Source organism: Micromesistius poutassou (genome assembly GCF_964030765.1).
Source record: "Micromesistius poutassou genome assembly, chromosome: 2".
In the NCBI taxonomy this organism is placed as follows: domain Eukaryota; kingdom Metazoa; phylum Chordata; class Actinopteri; order Gadiformes; family Gadidae; genus Micromesistius; species Micromesistius poutassou.
This window is the reverse complement of record NC_140272.1, coordinates 23,577,672-23,597,321: the sequence shown is the minus strand read 5'-3', so window position 1 is coordinate 23,597,321 and position 19,650 is coordinate 23,577,672. Positions and strand designations below refer to the sequence as shown.

The 19,650-nt window shown below is 47.3% G+C and overlaps 3 protein-coding genes across 3 annotated transcripts; 1 reads left to right on the top strand and 2 right to left on the bottom strand.

Moving 5' to 3' along the window:
- Positions 1-21: 21 nt before the first annotated feature.
- slc26a6l1 (solute carrier family 26 member 6, like 1) lies at positions 22-10,208 on the bottom strand (the record flags this gene model as incomplete). Its single annotated transcript, XM_084463509.1, has 19 exons — positions 22-74; positions 157-306; positions 1,327-1,381; positions 2,063-2,464; positions 3,170-3,280; positions 3,386-3,478; positions 5,775-5,844; positions 6,138-6,244; positions 6,342-6,437; positions 6,868-6,945; positions 7,336-7,449; positions 7,542-7,689; positions 7,785-7,867; positions 8,162-8,314; positions 8,535-8,699; positions 8,781-8,959; positions 9,357-9,467; positions 9,607-9,746; positions 10,069-10,208. The coding sequence occupies 19 exons, from the start codon at positions 10,206-10,208 to the stop codon at positions 22-24; spliced, it is 2,448 nt and encodes an 815-aa protein (XP_084319635.1).
- A 981-nt stretch (positions 10,209-11,189) lies between these two features.
- Positions 11,190-15,623, top strand: kbtbd12 (kelch repeat and BTB (POZ) domain containing 12). Its single transcript, XM_084463742.1, has 6 exons — positions 11,190-11,322; positions 11,638-12,841; positions 13,010-13,280; positions 13,495-13,645; positions 13,889-14,086; positions 14,193-15,623. The coding sequence occupies exons 2-6, from the start codon at positions 11,775-11,777 to the stop codon at positions 14,363-14,365; spliced, it is 1,860 nt and encodes a 619-aa protein (XP_084319868.1). The 5' UTR covers positions 11,190-11,322; positions 11,638-11,774; the 3' UTR covers positions 14,366-15,623.
- Positions 15,624-16,115: 492 nt separating this feature from the next.
- On the bottom strand, positions 16,116-18,499 carry ccdc36 (coiled-coil domain containing 36; the record flags this gene model as incomplete). Its single annotated transcript, XM_084463508.1, has 7 exons — positions 16,116-16,865; positions 16,951-17,066; positions 17,312-17,396; positions 17,487-17,535; positions 17,636-17,772; positions 18,186-18,345; positions 18,444-18,499. 7 exons carry the CDS (start codon positions 18,497-18,499, stop codon positions 16,116-16,118), a joined length of 1,353 nt encoding a protein of 450 aa, XP_084319634.1.
- Positions 18,500-19,650: the final 1,151 nt, after the last annotated feature.

The window sequence follows — 19,650 nt, the reverse complement described above, 5'->3', positions numbered from 1 at the left end:
ATTGAGGACGTTGACGTTGGATCACATCTCCAGAGGTTCTGTGGGGACTAAAGCGCCGTGCTGCGCTGAATCTCCTGCCAAAAAAAGCAGTAATGGGCCATTGAATGACTAGAAGGTATCTGGTAGTGAAGGTCATCAGGAGGACTAGAGAGTGACCCACGTCGTACTCCACGTAGCCGGGGATGGAGGCGGCGCCCCGGTGGTTCTGGCAGTACAGCACGGCGTCGTGGACCGTCACAAACAGGTGTCTCTTGGTCACGGACTCCGTGAAGAAACCGCCCAGCTCCAGATGCTCCACCACCTTGGCTTCATAACGGAGGAGGAGACTAACTCATAAACAAATGATCCACAGAAAATGAAACGTCTACAGTTTTGACCAATTGGATCAAATGATTATAACGGTGAATAATAATTAATGTAATAATGGACATTCATTCAGAACGCTGAAGGTATGATGTAAGAGCTCTGGTTTGAGTCGGCGCCGTGACTCCGCCCAGGCTGTGGACCTCATGGCTCAGATCTGCCTCAATGCAGCAGCTGTCCATAGCGGAGACGGGGAGGGAGCAGACAGTTCTTCTATGGTTTAGCTTCAAGGTAATCCCACATTATGGCTCCACCACACAGAACCTGTTGGTAGCAGGTGGAGCAGCAGACCAGCCCCCCCCCCCCTCCATGTAACCAGGAGTCTCCCAACAAAGAGTCTGAGCGTGAACGCATGAGAGTACTGCGCTGGTGAGCGGGACAGTGGGGGGGGGAGTTAAGAGAAAATGCTTACGTTTGATTGTGTTTCAGATTACGAACTGAAAACTACTATGCAAGGCAGGGGCGGAGCTATGGGTGGTACAGGCCCACCCAGATTGACAGGGGGCCCACCCAATCAGATTCATGCAAGAATTAAAAAAAATAATATTTTGAAAAATAAAATAAGAATAAATACATTTTGAATTTAAAATATTTACAGCAGCTACTAAAAATGAATACTATTCAGACACTCCTCTGGTACTCATTAGTCCTGTCCAGCGTCTTTACGCAACATCACGGTGACGGTCGGCGCCCACAGTGGATACGTGTTTGTTTAAGCTTTAATAAAAGGCCCATCCAGATGTTCCTAGGCCCGCCCATAAAGTACGTTCTCAATCCGCCACTGATGGGTTTACTTCATGGGCTCTGGGCTCATGTGATTATTCATTACATTTACAGACTGAATGGTTCGTTGAAAAAAAAGGATATATTCGATATAAAAGAACGATTGGTTGCAGCACTACCAATGCATTGAATCAGCTCCTGAGACAAAGGATCAATCACTAGTAGGGGCTGCTGCGGTACCTTGACACCCGGCCATGTAGACGTCCACAGAGATCTCATCGAAATCACGGAAAATCTGCCAACACAAAAGTTTAATTTACATTTTGGGCATTTAGCAGACGCTCTTATCCAGAGCGACTCAGAGCGGTTCATACTCACACTGAAGCACACGGACGGCGGAGCCACAAGGCAGCAGCCGGCTCGTCGGGACCAGTTACTAGTTAACCCAGTTACTAGTTAACTCCTGTAACTCCTGAGCTAAGCCAACCCCCAAATCAATCCCTCGTTTCACAAACTAGGCCTGGGCAATAAAACAACAAGTGATCGTATTGTGATAGACTTTTGAACAACATCAATATGAAACATGTTCATTGTATATCAATAAGAGACCGGACCACCGGATCTAGCAGCTGGGTTTGTTACACAAACACGGTTCCGTACTTATTTACTATATTTGAGTGTTTTTCATCGTTGTGTCGACGTTGGAGTATTTATCAATGAAGAACAGTGGAAGGTCGTATTAAGTGTTGAACAGAAGTGTTTAAATCCAGTATGGTAAGTCTTTTTAGGTCAGTAAAATGATCAATAGTTATCGATATCGATCAATATGATCAAGTTATACGGTGCTATGTCTTTCAGCCGCATTGCCCATCACAAACCACTATGTATGTCGTATTACAACAAGAGCGATTGAATGAGTAAAGAGTGGAGCCGTGTTCCTCTCGTGTCCCTCGCCCCCCGCCAGCGTCTGACTCACGTTGCTCAGGGTCTTGATGGCGACCGTGTCGATGAAGTTGGCCGTGCTGAAGTCCAGGACGATGGAGTGGACGTCCCAGGTCCACTTCCCCAGCGAGCCCAGGGAGACCCGCTCCAGGTCGCAGCTCAGCGTGTCCTCGCTGCTGGAGCCCTCGTCCTGCAGCGAGGACAGCGAGCCCAGGCTGCCGCAGTCCGGCGCCCCGCCCTTCAGGTACTCCCAGCGGCCCCGGTCGTCGGCGCGCCGCGCGCTGTCGGGGATCACGAACACCGTCCCGTTGCCCGTCCCGCCGGGCGCCGGCCCCTCGTCGCTGGACGGATGGCCCCAGACGCCCGCCGCCGCCTCCTCCTCCTCCTCCGCAGAGAGCCCCGTCTCAGCCGCCTGCACGGAGCTCTGCGCTCGCTTCTGCCCAGGAGAGAGCGCCTTAGAGGACCTTTAACCCTGGTGTACTAACCCTGTTATGGTACTACAGTCAGCAGTACTTTAACCCTGGTGTACTAACCCTGTTATGGTACTACAGTCAGCAGTACTTTAACCCTGGTGTACTAACCCTGTTATGGTACTACAGTCAGCAGTACTTTAACCCTGGTGTACTAACCCTGTTATGGTACTACAGTCAGCAGTACTTTAACCCTGGTGTACTAACCCTGTTATGGTACTACAGTCAGCAGTACTTTAACCCTGGTGTACTAACCCTGTTATGGTACTACAGTCAGCAGTACTTTAACCCTGGTGTAGTAACCCTGTTATGGTACTACAGTCAGCAGTACTTTAACCCTGGTGTACTAACCCTGTTATGGTACTAGTCAGCAGTACTTTAACCCTGGTGTACTAACCCTGTTATGGTACTACAGTCAGCAGTACTTTAACCCTGGTGTAGTAACCCTGTTATGATACTAGTCAGCAGTACTTTAACCCTGGAGTACTAACAGGGTTAGTACACTAACTAGTACTTTAACCCTGGTGTAGTAACCCTGTTATGGTACTACAGTCAGCAGTACTTTAACCCTGGTGTACTAACCCTGTTATGATACTAGTCAGCAGTACTTTAACCCTGGTGTACTAACCCTGTTATGATACTGGTGTTACTGGTGTTACAGTCAGCAGTACCTCTCTCTTGGCCTGCCTCCTGGCCCGTCTCTCTGCCCTCCTCTCTCGACGCCTCTGCTTGGCCTCCTCTCTTCTCTTATAGATGATCATCTTGCTGATGTCCAGGCCACTCTGAACACATGATGGAAGTGGTTACTCAGCCTGATGAGAATACACTAATCAGATTAGAATACACTAATCAGATGAGTGTATTCTCATGTGGTCGAGAGAGTTCACCTTTTCCTTCAGGGCCTCGAGGTAAAGGTCAGCATTGGCGAAGTACACCGTGGAAGAGGAACGGAAAATTGTGATTCCCGGGATTTCCCTCACCTGCAAAATGAACATATACCAGCGTCAACAGCTTTCAGAGGGAGTCAGTATCTCTCTATCCCCCTCTCTCTCTCTCTCTCTGTCATTAACCTTACAGGGCTACATGTATCATCAAACACACAAACATCATCAAACACACAAACATCAAGTTCAGTTGTTTATTTCTAGAACTGTTTATCCCAGTTAGTCTCAAAGGAGTTCATATATAAGAGGAGCAACCCTCCCCATCTAAAGGGAGATCTCTGGAAACTCTTCCCGGTGGGTAAAGAAGAGAAAAGACCTAGAGCAGGGGTCTCCAGCATGTCTAACCCTAACCCTGTTTCTCAGCGGCTCGCTAAAGGTTCAAAGAATATGTACGGTACATCAATTGAGTAACAGTCACTCGGTAAACCTGTTCAAATTCCATCAAATTCACAGACATCCCGCCCCTTCTGACACTATATGATTATTTGCCAATCGGCCCTCAATTAAACTGTCTAATGAGGCGCTGTTCGCAATCTAGCAAGCAAGCATCCACCCGCTTTGACAATGACAATGGAAATAGTGAGGCCAATGAAAGGCAAAAAACACTATTTTGTTTTCCATTTGTGTGTGTCTGATTTGTGGTACGAGCTGTCAGTTGGTAAACGATGTAGCGTCGAGCGCCACTTCACCAAAGTCCACAGCAACTTCAGCAGTGTACGTACAGAGAAGGTCAAGGAGCTGAACGCAACGCTTCAGAGACAGCAGTCTCTGTTCACCAAACCCATGAAGGAGGCCGACGGAGGCTGACTCAGTCCCACAGCCCTCCACTCCACGAGGGCAGGACTGTTAAAGAGGGGCTGACTGCCGGGGCTGAAACGCTAAACTTCAAGGACCATGAAAGTGAGACAGAAAGGGTTTCTGCTGTTGCCGAAGTGCTTGGTGCTGTACTGCGTCACGGACAGTGTCTGCGCAGCAGCTGGGGCATGGACAGGTGCAGGTGGTTTGAGTCGTGATGAGTCGCTGGACTCCAGCCATACGGCTGGCTGTCTTCGTTCACTTTGTGTTTGATGACTTTTCCACAAAAGAATAATTTTTTGACCTTACTTCCACTTGAAACGATGACAATGCTGTAAGGCACTACTTTGTGGGAAAAAGATCTTGAACAGCTGGTGTCTGTAACAACTATAACAGGGTGTCACTCAGGACTTACAGCCCTCTCAAAGCGGACCCGGACTCTCCTATCCACTATCACTGTATCATTCATCAACAGGCGATATGCTCTAAGGTGCTTAGATCATGTCATGACACCTGTTGGTAAGATGATCAACTCCATTCGAGCAAAGGCCAAGACACAGGAGCTTCAAGCTGCTCCTGGAGGAAAGTTGTGCTGAGAACGAGAATCTCCTTCTCATCACTGAAATGAGATGGCTGAGCAGGGGTAAGACACTACAGCGCTTTCGTTCTTTGCTGAGTGAAATGATGACGGATGTAACTGAGAACCTGAATCACTTGGACCTACAGTTACAAGGTAGAGATGAAAAAATGTGTGATATGGTCAGTGCTGTTCAAAAGCCAAGTCATTTTACATTCAATAAGTGAAAAACCAAAGGTTTCAGTACTTCCACTAAGTCTCAAAGATGTTGGAGGGGCAGCCAACATTTTCAATGCACTCTAGTATTGTGACCTGCTGTCCAAGCTTGGGCGTGAGTTTGCAGACAGATTCAGTGAATTTGAGAAACTTGAGCCCTGTGTGACAGTCGAGGCAAACCCCTTCATGACGGTGGACTTAGGTGATATCTAAAGATCCTGAGGAGATGGAGATGATCCAAAGTAGAACCTAGTAGAGGCAGAATCATCAGAGACCTTTGTGAAGCAACTTTTTCTGACATGAATGTCATGAAATCTAAGCTCAGAACCTGACTGACAGATGAACATTTAAATGAGGCCATGAGATCGAGCCTGAGTGGAGACGCTCCAGTGTAAGCCTCTCCCGTTGACTCCTTGCAGTGCCAGCTGTCTCACTGACTATAAACACTATACAGTCTAGACCATGAAGTGAGGGAAAGTGATGATCTTATGTTAAGTGGTATGTAATGTTAAGATGATCATATGTTATGCTCAATTTGTGTGTTGAGTGTTAATAATATGTCAACATTTTGTAAATGTTCACACAAAATAAGCTTATTCAACTGGTTTTGGTGGAGATCAGCTATCTGAATACATGTTACTAACAATACTAAACACAAGTAGCTCTCTGCCACCTTCCTTTTGTCAAATGAGCTCTCAGAATAAAACAGGCTGGAGGGCCCAGACCTGGAGAGGAACACTTTACCCCTCTGTGAGTCTCCATGTCCTCGTAGAGATCAGTGCCTGGAATCTGTCCCAGAACCGAGTAGGTTGGCCTGATAGGAAACAAGGCGAGCATTTAGAACCGTTCATTCAACCTTCAATCTCATTTGATAAGGTAGTATTCTGGAGTCAAGCTTAGAGTGTTACTTAAAGAGAGGGTGCTTGATCATCTAAGACTTAGTGCTTATTTGGTGTATGTTGGAAAATATGATGGATGTATTAGGAAGAGGAAACAATTGGTTGGTTCAAAGCCCAGTATAATTCTGCGTGCCTTGGGTCAAACCAACGTTTTAAACGGAGGCTACGTTAGCATAGGCTACGTTAGCGTATCCGTCTGCTGACTCACAGCTGGGTCCTGAAGATGACGGTGAGCAAAGCGAAGACGATGGACGCTGCCAGACCGAGGTCCAGGTTGAAGAGCAGCGTGGCGACCCATGTGACCAGCCACACCGCCTGGAGCGTGGACACGAGAAACCACCGGCGTGGACCCCTGACTCGTGGGACTCAGTGACTGTGACTGGATGTTTGAATGATTAACGTGTCCACGCACCAGGTCGATTCTGTTGCTCCTCCACAGCTGAGGGATGTCCGAGTACTGCTTGAACATGCCCTTCAGGTTGACAAACACGATCGCCGCAAGTACAGCCTGCAAAAGGATTCAAACTTGCAATACAGGTGCTTAACAATACAATGAAAACAAAGAAAAATAAATAAATATATATAAATAAATATATCTATATAAATAAATAAAATGGATTAAGAGAATGCTGAGCTAAATAGGTATGTCTGAAGGGGACCTGGAGACCTGATGATCTAGAGGGACATACACCAGAAGCACGTCTCCGGGCGCTAATCCACTGAGTGATCTGAACACCAATAAGAGGATTTTAAAATCTATTCTAGAACTGACTGGACAACCAATGAAGGGACTTTAGGACAGGTGAGATGTGTGAAGCAAGACAGGAAAAGAGCACAAAAAGGGCCGATGTTTATGTCGTTCTGATTTAAGACACCACAACAGAGGGGCCTTCTCCGTGGTGAGGAACGCGTCGTGGGATGAAGCCGGGGTCCCCCACCTTGGGAAGCTCCTGGAACAGCGGGCCCAGCCTCAGTATGGTGACCAGAACGATCACGGCTGAGACGATCCCAGCCATCTGAAAGGACACGCGGCGCATGAATAATGCAGAGAGCATCTGGCAACGCAGTTTCTCCTCTGCGTCTTCATTTAGTTGCTGGTTTATGTTCAGGTTTGAGGCCTTGCTTAGTCCTACACGTGACCACATAATGCAGTTTCCATGAGAGCACTAACTGGCCGAGATTGATCCCTGAATGCGGGACTTAACGTTGGTCGTTGTCTATAGTTTTACCCAACACTTTCAGCATGATCAGTGTCCTCATGAGAGAGTTTGAACAGGTCCTCTGAGGTAAACCTCCCAAACCCTTAGGTCACACAGTCCGAGCGTTCCAGCCCCCCGCGGTGTGGCGTCGGGAGAGCCGCGGGTTAAACACCCACAGATATGAGCATGTCTCCTCTGACCCCTCACCTGGGTCTTCCCTCCAGTGCTCTCCTGGATGAGGCTGCGGGACATGGAGGAGCACACCGAGTAGCACTGGAAGAAGCCTCCCACCGCGTTGCTCAGGCCCAGCGCCACCAGCTCCTGGAGTGGACGCAGAGCGGGAGAACAAAGTACTGGGACGTGTGGCCGTGTGCTAGGCATCACGGGGTAATGTAGTTGTAGTTGTAGGTCACCTGGTTGCTGTCCACCTTGTAGCCGTGTTTTAGTGCGAATGTTTTCCCCAGTGAGATGGAGATGGCGTATCCCACGATGGCCAGGGCAAACGCATCGCCCACCACGTCCCCGAACACGTGGACATCGGGCAGGCTGGGTGGACTCAGACTGGGAGGCGTTCAGAGAAAATGATGACTCATGCTGCTACATGAGAATCATAACAATCAGCTCCAACCAACCACAAGAAAAAGACAGATTCTTACCCACTTGGAATTTCCCCTACCACTGAGATGGTGAGGTTGCTGCTCAATTGCGTATATGATGATATTAATGTCGCTGCCACTATCTAAACACAAAAAAGAGGTTAATTCATACGTTTACTCAAACAGCCACTAATACGTCAGTCCAAAGAAACCTAACTTTGAATCAATCATTAAACTCCAATGGCTTGTGCCATAGTCAGTGAGAGACACTGGTAGACATAATCATTAGCTACAACGTGATCGTTTTGCTGTGTTTTGCACAATCACACTTGCTGCCCTAATGCCAGTGCTCAGCATTTCCAAGCTTGTGTTTCCATTGCAGCAAAGAACATCAATAACCATTAACTTAGTGTGAGGAGGTAATGGACTCCGCTGACCGTGATGAGTTCCACTGGGATGGGCACTGGGAGCTTTGGCGACAGATAGGAGTTGAGCTCCTTGGCGGAGATGAGAAAGGCCATGGACACCGCGCTGACCACCAGGGTGGGAAGGTGGGTCTTGGTAAGCAAGGAGCAGACATCCACCAAGGTCTAAGGATTGCACAGAGGGCGGATGGCTGACCACACATGCGCTCGGATCCATCAAAACTCATTACATTGCATGCAATAATAATCGCGAGCTGCAGAAAATACAAGCTCGTCGGGAGTGAACAAACTCTGTTATGTGACATCATTAAGGCCAGTTCAAAGCAGTTGTTCAAAAATAGAAATGTAGTCATTTGGTTCCCAGTAGTAAGTCGACAACACTCACATACACCAGTGACAAAGGGCCACTGAAGCGCTTCGGAGACACACCAAAGATATACTTTAACTGGGCCACCACTGCGTGGGCGGCCGCCGCCGTGGTGTAGGCGCGCACCAGCGGCTCCGACAGGTAGGTCCCCACAAACCCAAACTTCACCAGGCCCAGCACCACCTAGGAACACACAGCTCATGATGGCCAGCAGTCACGGGAATAAGTGCATCAGAATGACCCGTTCCATACAAGCATAGATACCTGGATGAGTCCTCCGAGGACAGTGGTGGCCGCAGCCACCTGGACCCGGTACAAGTCCCGGGCTTGTAAGTCCACCTGTCCAGCAGTGAGGTTGGTCCCATTTGCTATGAGGAAGCTACTGTCTGGGGCTAACCTCTCTGTGACACCCCCCACCATGATGCTGAGCACGGCGAATGTACCTGGAGAACAGCACACCAGAGCAAGGAGTCAGGAGTTGCCTGGATATTGTAGTGGCTAGTGTTCAACCTTCAGCCAAAAGGTGCCTGGCTCGATCCCCGATGTCCTCACTGTATGTGTAGGTCTAACCCCGTCCTGCTCTTAATCACATGAATTCACTGCCTAACCCCGTCCTGCTCTTAATCACATGAATTCACTGCCTAACCCCGTCCTGCTCTTAATCACATGAATTCACTGCCTAACCTCGCCCTTTGATTGATTGAATACTTTATTAGGAAGAAATGAAAAAAATTAAAAATAAAAATACGGTTTCAGATACGGTTTCCACTCCCTCAGCTCTCAACCAGAGTGGCTCAGTGTCATTAGAGTCACGCCTGGCCGATCAACATCTCAACTTACCAATGGAAATGTGACGAGAGGTACCAAAAAAGAAGTACACTAGCGCCGGGTAGAGGGACGTGTAGAGCCCAAAGACAGGAGGCAAAGAGGCCAAGAGCGAGTAGGCCATGCCTTCCAAAAGACAGCAAAGAACAACGATTACAAAGACCTCAATGTGAAATATATTTGAATCTACACATAAATGACGCATGGGATAACCATCGATTTCTTTGATTGGCTCTTAAAATAAATGCCACCAGTTGCTGCATACCTTGTGGTAGGTGCATAATGCCCACACTGATGCCGGAGATGAGGTCCGGCATTCCATAGTCCCAGATGGAATACCTGGGCAGCCAGTACAGCACAGGAAGGCTGTGCACTATGCGCTGCTTCAGTTTGGGAACTGTACATCTGGAAAAGAGGAGGCTCTTAGAAATGGACAGGAGTGGTCCATCCATTATTTGAACATCGTTTCTAACATAATCATTTTATAAATGCCATATCCCTTTATTTACAATGCCCTGTCTAACTTTATCACTGCACTTTCCTTTGCTTCAAAACACGTTGAAACCATCTAAATTGTGGATGAACACAATTTAGATTTTGAACAAAAGTGAGTGGTTAAAAAGTGAGGTAGTGTAGGTTTAACTGCACCATTAGTAGATACTGTCGGTCAACCTTAACAATTAACTTCCTTCTATACAACTTAATCAACTTTCTATACAGACCTTACCTTAGTGAATCTTTGAGGCGTTCAGTTAGCTTAGGGTGGGTATCAGAGTAAGTCTTCCTCTGAGCAATCGCTTCCAGTCCCTCCTCATCCAGCACATCTCTCTCCACTCTGTATTTGCCCGACCTACATGTAGTGCCCATGGCTTATATTCTGCCCACAACTCTACAAATGGTCCCAGCCGTTTTACTTTTCTGAACCTATCAAAGGTATGTCCCAACGACTTCCAGTGCTAGCGCGTTTGATGAACTTGCCCGACCCGCCTCTGTCCCGATGCTGATTCTTACATCCACCACGACGCAGCAGCACCACTGTCACCGTGCCAGCTTGCATGTAATATTATGATATGTAATGGTTAACTAGGCAGGTCTGATGGGCCCTCATGGTTGGGAGGTGTTTAATGACTAAAAGCCTAATGGATGTTAGGGTAAACCCTAATCTGATTCTGGTATTCAGGGAGGAGATCTGCGGACGTCCGGGCCCCAGGTGACGTTCACTTAGCATTTTCCCTTAGACCTGCACAAGTGATTCTAATGAACCATGACATCCTAGTTTAACATCAAACTAAATCACCCACATCCTGTCATCTATTACCAGATCAAGAAAACACTACCAGACATGGAAAATATATTAGTACTTTCCACTTGAGGCATACACTTAGTTCCTTTGTTTCAAAATGTCTACTGTTCCTGGTGATAGATCTTCTATTAATAGCAATAAGCAAGGGACATTTACTTAACAACAATAAAGGCAATTACCGAATGCTTGCGTTAGGTTTGAGCTGGTTTGCTGACTGGCCCTTTAAGAGAGTCCAGTGTGAAATCTGAGGCTGGGAGGGTCCACCATTCCACAGCGTCTGGCATGAGACAGGTGTTGAAGGTGGAGCAGATCATTTATTGACTGCAATGTCACTGCCAAACCTCAGATAAAACTAATACACGGTTAACTATACCTTTTCTGGTGTTGTTGTATACATGGATACATGTAAATAAAGTAAAATGTCAGGGCCATTAGCTGAGCCCTCTGACCCACTTGCTGTGAGAACATGATCTATTTTTGGGTTTGTTCCTCATAGGGCCAAGGGAGCTAGGGGAGGGGAAATAGATTCTGGCTAAGCAATCTCTGGCGATTGCTTAGCCATTTTCAACAACAACACACATAGACCGAAGCAAAAACAACAACATGAATGTTTTCTGGTCTTCATCAGACAGAGACAGCAACTGGATTATCGTGAGAGCAGTGAAGTTGATAATTTTGGTAAGACAACAAAAGAAACTGCTTAGCATGATGGAGAAAGCTGCTTTGACTGCTGTGCCACATCTTAATATGATATATTTCTACATATACCAAGTCACAAGTAATATATGTAATTTGTTTTAAAGTTCTGTCCAACCGAATCTGTCCTAGTAACCATATCACCATCAGTGACATGCAATAGAAAAAGTGTAAAAAAGTGTAAAAAAAAGCCACACAATAGCACCTCAGCTTTCACTGAATAGTTTTTTTCTATGTAACTTAATTTGCTGTTTGTAATTTATTTATTTGCTCTGCTTTTACAATCATTTATTGCAGGCCATGTCTCCTTTTCGAGGACAAGGACCTCACTAGTTGAAACTCAACACTTAAAGACTGATCTTTTTTACAAAGTAAAACTAGTTGATTGAATCCTCAACCAAGTCGAAATCATTTCCTACACGAGGTGAAACAGCATGGACCGAACCGTCAAACACAGCCTGGCGCTTCTCAGCCAGTTGCGAAAGATGAGGGAGACGGAGAACCTGACGGACGTGGTGCTGGTGGCTGAGGGGATCAGTTTCCCGTGTCACCGCGTGGTGCTGGCGGCCTTCAGCCCCTACTTCCGCGCCATGTTCACCTGCGGCCTGCGGGAGTGTCACAGCAGGGAGATCCTGCTCCGGGACACCGACGCGCAGAGCCTGGCGCTGCTCCTCAGCTACATGTACACCTCGGAGCTGCCCCTCAGCAACGCCAACGTGCAGGAGGTCTCCATCGCCGCCTTCCTGCTGCAGATGGACGACGTGTTCGCCTGCTGCCAGCTGCACATGACGGACAACATGGACGCCTCCAACTGCCTGGGCGTGTACTTCTACGCCCGCGACCTGGGCGCGGAGGACCTCGCCGACCAGGCCCAGCGCTTCTTGCGACAGAACTTCCTCCAGGTGTGTCAGAGCGAGGAGCTGCTGGAGCTCGAGGCCCACCAGCTGGGGAAGCTGCTCAGCTCCGACGACCTCAACATCTCCAGGGAGGAGACCATCCTGGACGCGGTCCTGCGCTGGGTGAGACACAGCCCCCTGGAGGATGGACGCAGCCACCACCTGCCCGAGCTGCTCAGGAAGGTGCGCCTGCCGCTGGTCGACGCCGACTACCTCAGGGAGACCATGAGGAGGAACACGGCCCTGCTGGCCGACACAGAGTGCACAGAGATGCTGAATGAAGCCATGGCCGTCGCGGCCATGCATCACTCTGCTGCGCCGCGCAAGCTCCGGCTGCGCTACGGCATGGAGACCACCGACCTGCTGCTCTGCATCGGCACCGACAGCGGCGGGCTCAGATCCCGCTACGGCGGCTACGCCGACCGCAACTTCTGCTACGCGCCGAGCACGGGCCGCAGCTACTACATCACGTCCCCTCGCTACGGGGAGGCCCTGGGGCACGTGTGCGCGGGCGTCGTGACCGAAGACAATGACATCATAGTGGCGGGCGAGGTCGGGGTGCGTAAAATGGCTCGGCAGAAGGAACGGAACGTGGAGGTTTTCAGGTGAGGAGCAGGTTGTAGGCACATGTTCACTAAAGGTGCCGTAGGTTGATGTGCTGTTCAGTCTCATTTGTGGAAAAAAATGGCAAAGCCACCCGCCAGCTAGTAGAGATTGAAATGTGAGAACACAGCTGGTTAATGATTTGCCCTCCCTACACACGACTGAAACAGGTACCAAGTGGAGGCTCAGGGCAGCTGGCAGTGCCTGACGTCAGCAGAGTACCGGGACTCCTTCGCCCTGGGGGCCCTGGGGGACACGGTGTACCTGCTGGGGGGCCAGATGATGCTGAAGAACCAGCAACTCATCACCAACTCGGTGGAGCGCTGGTGCAAGCAGGGGGGGCCCTGGCGCAGCGCGGCGCCCCTGCCCCTGCCCCTGGCCTATCACAGCGCGGTCACACTGAAGGACCGCCTCTATGTGATCGGAGGTCGCACGCCCCAAGTAAGGTTGACGTTTTTACAACAAACACTCTGATCTCAGAAAGACATGAATTTCAAATCAGGGTGTCAAGTGAGCGTTATGGAACATCAATGGACTAGCTTGAGCAAAACATACATCTACTCCTGATCTGGCTGCTGCCCAGTGGCACAGGGTGTTGTGTTGTAGTCCGTAATGTCTGATTCTATGAATGCATCATGCTTCTATGGTTCTCTAGTCTCACAGGATGGACGATGAACCAGATCGCCTCAGCAACCGTCTCCTGGTCTACGATCCTGATTGGAACAAGTGGGCGGAGCTCGGCCACATGAAATATTCAAAATATAGATGCAGTGCCGTTGTGCTCAATGGAGAAATCTATGTCATGGGTAAGATGGGCGTTGATTCAACCAATTCAGCCGACAAAATGTAAAGACTTGTTGATGCAAACAAATGTGTTAAACAAAGTATAAAACATATCTCCAATAGTCTGCTGTGGACATTTAAAGTACATTTACAAAGAGAAACATCGCTTTTTGGTCCTCTGAATTATGTTGGTTTTGACTGATTCTTAATATTTAATGGTCATTCACATTGACATGATGTCATTTGAACCTGATCTCCACTGACAGGAGGGATCGGCTGCGAGGGAGTGGACGGAGGTCAGTCCCGTCGCTGCCTGGACGCGGTGGAGATCTACAGCCCAGATGAGGACCAGTGGAGGGACGGCCCCCCGCTGCCCTCACCACAACTCTCCCTACGCAGCAATGCGTCCAACGCAGGCGTGGTCGGGGGGAAGATTTATGTCTGTGGCTACTACAAAGGAGCAGGTAGTCAAACGCATCTAGATCTGTGCTCCAAACGGTCTTGGAAGATGCTCCGCCTTGTGAAGTTGACATAAACATAACGCTTGTTTCGATCCTTAATGACCCCTAGATCGCCATGACGACATAACGAAGGAGGTTCTAGAGCTGGACCCCTGGGAGAACCGCTGGACGGCAGTGGCTCGACACGCTCTGATGCACGATAACTACGACGTCTGCTTGGTGGCGAAGCTCAACCCGCGCGGACTCATGTCCCCACCTGCTGACCTGGTCAGCGAGGCTTAGTTAGTTAGTCACTGAGCAAAGCCTGTCTGCTTTACGAAGCGTATGAACCATGCGGTTAAAGCTGGGGTAAGCACAGATTATAGAATCATTCTTTTGCATATTTATTGAAATTTGCTTACAGCAACAAATCAAATGCTCTGAGCGAATTAAGACAAATATAAGGTATCTGTGAATGTGGCAGACCTGTAACATGCCTGTCCTTACCAAACCCTACGCAGCTGCACAAGGCTAGGCAGCCCAATTGCTAAAGCTAGCAAGCTTTGGAGGGAGGCCTGAGGGGAGGATGCTTTCAAAATCTAGTTTACGCTGGTTGGTTTCCTTAAATGCCTACCCTACCTTTGATGACTATATGGTTGACACACTGACTATGTAGTAAACCCAGATTATTCCCAGGTCTAGTATTGCTGACACACTGAATCTGGAGTAAGCTCAGAGTCTCCTCTGGCTGACACACTGAATCTGGAGTAAGCTCAGAGTCTCCTCTGGCTGACACACTGAATCTGGAGTAAGCTCAGAGTCTCCTCTGGCTGACACACTGAATCTGGAGTAAGCTCAGAGTCTAGCCTGGTCTAGTCCGCATATTTCAGATATTGAGGGTACTGGTTGGTTATCCTCATTTTGAATGAAAACACAACGTCAAAAGATACATCAATATCACTATTGATGGGCATATGGTGGGTATCGCACTTTAAAAACGCTGGATTTAAAAACGCTCTGTGGTTGGAGGAATATTGGACATTTGAATGGAACCTCCCCCAACAGAGGAGGGTGGATGCAACTAGCATACCGTATCACAAAGTGGGAAGACTGCTCTCCTGGGCCAAAATAAGGGCCGCATGAAAACATATCTGCACTTAAAATAGTTGCACTTAAAATAGTAAAATAGAAACCTTTTTAAAGGTGCTTTGAGAAAGACATAGTGGCACAGACATTGTGTTACAAGTAGACAACATTGTGCAATAGTTATGGGGATAAATATTGCAGCGGGTTGAGCATTATTTCTTTCTAATTTTAAGGTGAACTGTTTCTTTCATGATTGTTAGACAGTAAATGTTAAGTTATTTTGTTTGCTTCTTTTGTTTATAAGACATTTAATATGTACTACAGTAAATAACCTGAAATGATATCCCGTAATAATCACTCAATAGATTATTTGCATCAAATACCTAATAACCCATCATGACTTTTGACTGATCAGAGTAGATGGCAGTGGAGTATTGTAAGTTTGTCAAATAAAAATGTGTTTACATATTTAGTACTTGAACTTGTGAGTATGTACTAATTTCATGCATCTAAAAACCTGTAATTCAAATAATATAAAAGGTGCATCTATACTAGCAGCTAATCAAACATTACCAGATATTGATATTGTAGGTAGTGCTGCTGCTCAGAGGTATTCTTGTATACCAGGCTAATTAAATCCATTCATGCACTCAAACATTAATGAGTGCATTTTTAACTCATGATATGGTGATATTATTATCCAAAACAATGTATATATTAATTTATTATGCAGCACACTGTTACTGCAAGATTTTAAGCCGAATACAATGTTTGAGAAAAAAAAGAAATTCATAATGCGCTAGAAACCAATTGACGATTAGTTTTCTGACAATCAGCAAATACTAGAGATGTACTTATTTTTTTCAAATACCATAGTAAACTGTATACAGTGATTTTTAATTTGTAGAGAAGTTTATTGCAATTTATATATCTGAAAGAGCCAACGTAGTCTCACATCTTTTTAATACTAGAAAAACAGGTCTGACTCACAGTGCACATCAAACAACTGCCAGAGCCCTTTCCCCTTCTCAGGCACTTCTCCGTTGGGCTCAGCTGGCTCTAGTGTGGTCTCCATCCCTGCAACGCAGACAGAGCTGCTGCTGTCCTCAGACCAGGGGCTGAACGGGGCCACAAAAGCCTTGAGACCGTCGTTAGCTCTACCGCCTGCGTTGGGGTGGAACACTGGGACTCCTTTGCAGCGGCCTGGAGCCTCTTTGCAAATCTCCTTGAGCGGTGACGACGCCTCCTCTTTCTTAACGCTGTTGACGGGTGGCTGGCTGTTCTCGTCCCAGACGGCGCTCTTCCTGCCCTTGGGCATGGCCAGCGCTCTCCTCCTGGTGCTGCTGGCCCTCCTGGGGGCTCTTCGAGGGGGTTTCCTCGGCTCCGCGGTGGCCCTGGGGTCCCACGAGGACACGTCAGACGGCTGAGTGCCTTCGGGCCGGCAGCAGGGAGGCCCCGCGGCCCCGGGCGGGCTGTGGGGCGGGCTGTGGGGCTGCACCGTGAGGGGTGGCTGCCCCAGCCCCGGTGAGGTCTGGACGGCGCTGTCTGCTACCCCCCCACAGCCCTTTGTGCCGGAGTGGTTGGAGACTAAGGTGCTGAGCAGCTGCACTGCCTCTTCCAGGTGGTGTTTTCCTCTTACGTGATCCTGTTTCAGAGCTTCTAGACTTTTCTCCAAGCCATGCACGCATGAGCCTAGTTCCCTGGTGGCCAGTCCAGTCTGCAATTCACCATTATTAATCAGAATTAGCAATTGGCAAACTACGAGGTAAAGATGTGAAGTTCCAAAAGTGAACATGAATCACCTCCAGTAACTTGCCCTCGATGTTTGATAGCGTCTGTTTCTGAGCGATCAGTTCTTCTAGCATGGTCTCAAACTGATGTGAAACACCATCCCGGAGGCTGGATTGACCTTGCTGCACTGTAAGGACATATGTAAGGACATTTACATATGTAGACATATGTAAATGTGTTCAACTGAATCGACTAAATCTGAATCGATTTAGAAATTGAATACCAATTCATTGCAAGATAATCACATGAGTTACTTACCTGGTTATAGAGCACCATCTAGTGGCAGTGGGTATTTTTTATTTTGTGCCAAAGCATGAACCATCTCTAACCATACTAAATTCACTGCTTTGAAATAAGCCTAAAAAAAATTACCTGTCACGGCAAACTTGTCGAATCCTTCTAGAATCGTTTTGCACACTGCTATGTCTTTTTCTGTGCCCAAGATCGACTGTTGCATCTGAAAAAGGAAAAACACCTTCCACTTATGATGAAAAGCTTATGGATAAAAAAGCTTATGGATAAATAAAAGAATGGCAGCATTACTTACATCGTTGAGCGTTTCTCGAAAACTTAGGGATTCCTTCAACAACACGTCACTGTTGAAGCAAACACGATTCATTTATTTTTTCAACAACTCTGCAACAACAACTAAACAACTCACACATTCGGGGGAATAACATTCAACACAAAACACACCTTTCATTTTTCTCTTTTGCTTTTTTCTTGTCTTCTTCGAACTTGTCCAGTAAAGCCAGCGGTCTGACGCCCTGGCCCTTGGCCTCGAACAGGAACGGCTTAGTGTGGTAATTACTGCAGACCCTCTGCTCGTTCCCCTGAACGGCGTCACACCAGTTACAACGAACCGGTCAGATGTGATGCGGGAGGCATTCACGGTGCTTTGAGTTACGTACCCAAAAGCAGCCCAAAATGACACGTTTGACCATCTCTGATCATTTGTTACATGGTGACATTAGAAACAATAGACGTGCAAATTGGTTAATTTAGATTTTATGTAAGTAAGTATCGACCCTGGACTTCTTGGACAAAGACAATGTCGTCAGCTAATTAGAAATCTACCAAATGTACCAATGAACCACTCTTATCAGCATTACTCCCCCTACTACTCATTACTACTCATTACCTGTTTCCAGACTGTTTAATTCCCCCATACCTGTCTTCCACGCAGCTACATTATTATCCGACCCCGGTACACAACCTGTGATAATCTAGTGAGGGCCAGACGTACCTCCTGGGAGCTCTGCTGGGAGGCCCTCGACGCGAGGCTCATCTCCTGGGACATGCCCTGGGAGTTCTCCGGCCAGAACTGGGAGCCAAAGCCGTACTGGGATTCGGACAGACTGGAGTAGCCGCTGGTGGCCGCATTGCTGCCGGTGACTCTGGTCCGACTGGTTAGTGAACGGACGACACACCGAGAGGGGCATACAAGGGACGCACGTCCTCAAGAGGGTTAAAAAGGGAACACGTGTTCCAGTGTTGCGCCTACCTGCTTGCGGTCGGGATGCTCAAGATGTCCTTGATGTTCCACACGTTGGGATTCATTGGACCAGGTGGGCCGGTGAGCTAGTTGCACCTGGTCGCGGTGCACTGACGAGTCGTCGGATCGCCTGAATGTTGTTTGTGGAGGAAATCACTGGTAGTAGGAGCTAGTTGTAATAATGGCCCAAATCCACCCGCTGCTACCTTGTATATGACAGCAAAGCACGTTCAAGTCCGTAAAATTGAACAAAAAGGGGTTCGGTTACCACTAGTTAGTTACCACGGTATTTAGATACGACCAGCGGACTGGTTTAAATATCCCGCCTTTAGAGAGTCCGCCGCTCGCGCGACGAGGACCGTTAACACAGCGGCGATTAACCAGGTTAACCATGTACTGTATAGGATATTAACCAGGTTAACCATGTACTGAATAGGATATTAACCAGGTTAACTATGTACTGTATATTAACCAGGTTAACCATGTACTGTATAGGATATTAACCAGGTTAACTATGTACTGTATATTAACCAGGTTAACCATGTACTGTATAGGATATTAACCAGGTTAACTATGTACTGTATATTAACCAGGTTAACCATGTACTGTATAGGATATTAACCAGGTTAACTATGTACTGTCTATGATATTAACCAGGTTAACTATGTACTGTATATTAACCAGGTTAACCATGTACTGTATAGGATATTAACCAGGTTAACCATGTACTGTATAGGATATTAACCAGGTTAACTATGTACTGTCTATGATATTAACCAGGTTAACTATGTACTGTATATTAACCAGGTTAACCATGTACTGTATGATATTAACCAGGTTAACCATGTACTGTATAGGATATTAACCAGGTTAACTATGTACTGTCTATGATATTAACCAGGTTAACCATGTACTGTATAGGATATTAACCAGGTTAACTATGTACTGTATAGGATATTAACCAGGTTAACTATGTACTGTATATTAACCAGGTTAACCATGTACTGTATAGGATATTAACCAGGTTAACCATGTACTGTATAGGATATTAACCAGGTTAACCATGTACTGTATAGGATATTAACCAGGTTAACCATGTACTGTATATTAACCAGGTTAACCATGTAGGCCTACTGTATAGGATATTAACCAGGTTAACTATGTACTGTATATTAACCAGGTTAACCATGTACTGTATAGGATATTAACCAGGTTA

Coding starts and splice junctions, on each gene's coding strand:
- kbtbd12 (XM_084463742.1), top strand. CDS start 11,775: ATGGACCGAACCGTCAAACACAGCCTGGCGCTTCTCAGCCAGTTGCGA. Junction 12,842..13,009: donor CGGAACGTGGAGGTTTTCAG/GTGAGGAGCAGG, acceptor CGACTGAAACAG/GTACCAAGTGGAGGCTCAGG. Junction 13,646..13,888: donor TGGAGAAATCTATGTCATGG/GTAAGATGGGCG, acceptor CTCCACTGACAG/GAGGGATCGGCTGCGAGGGA.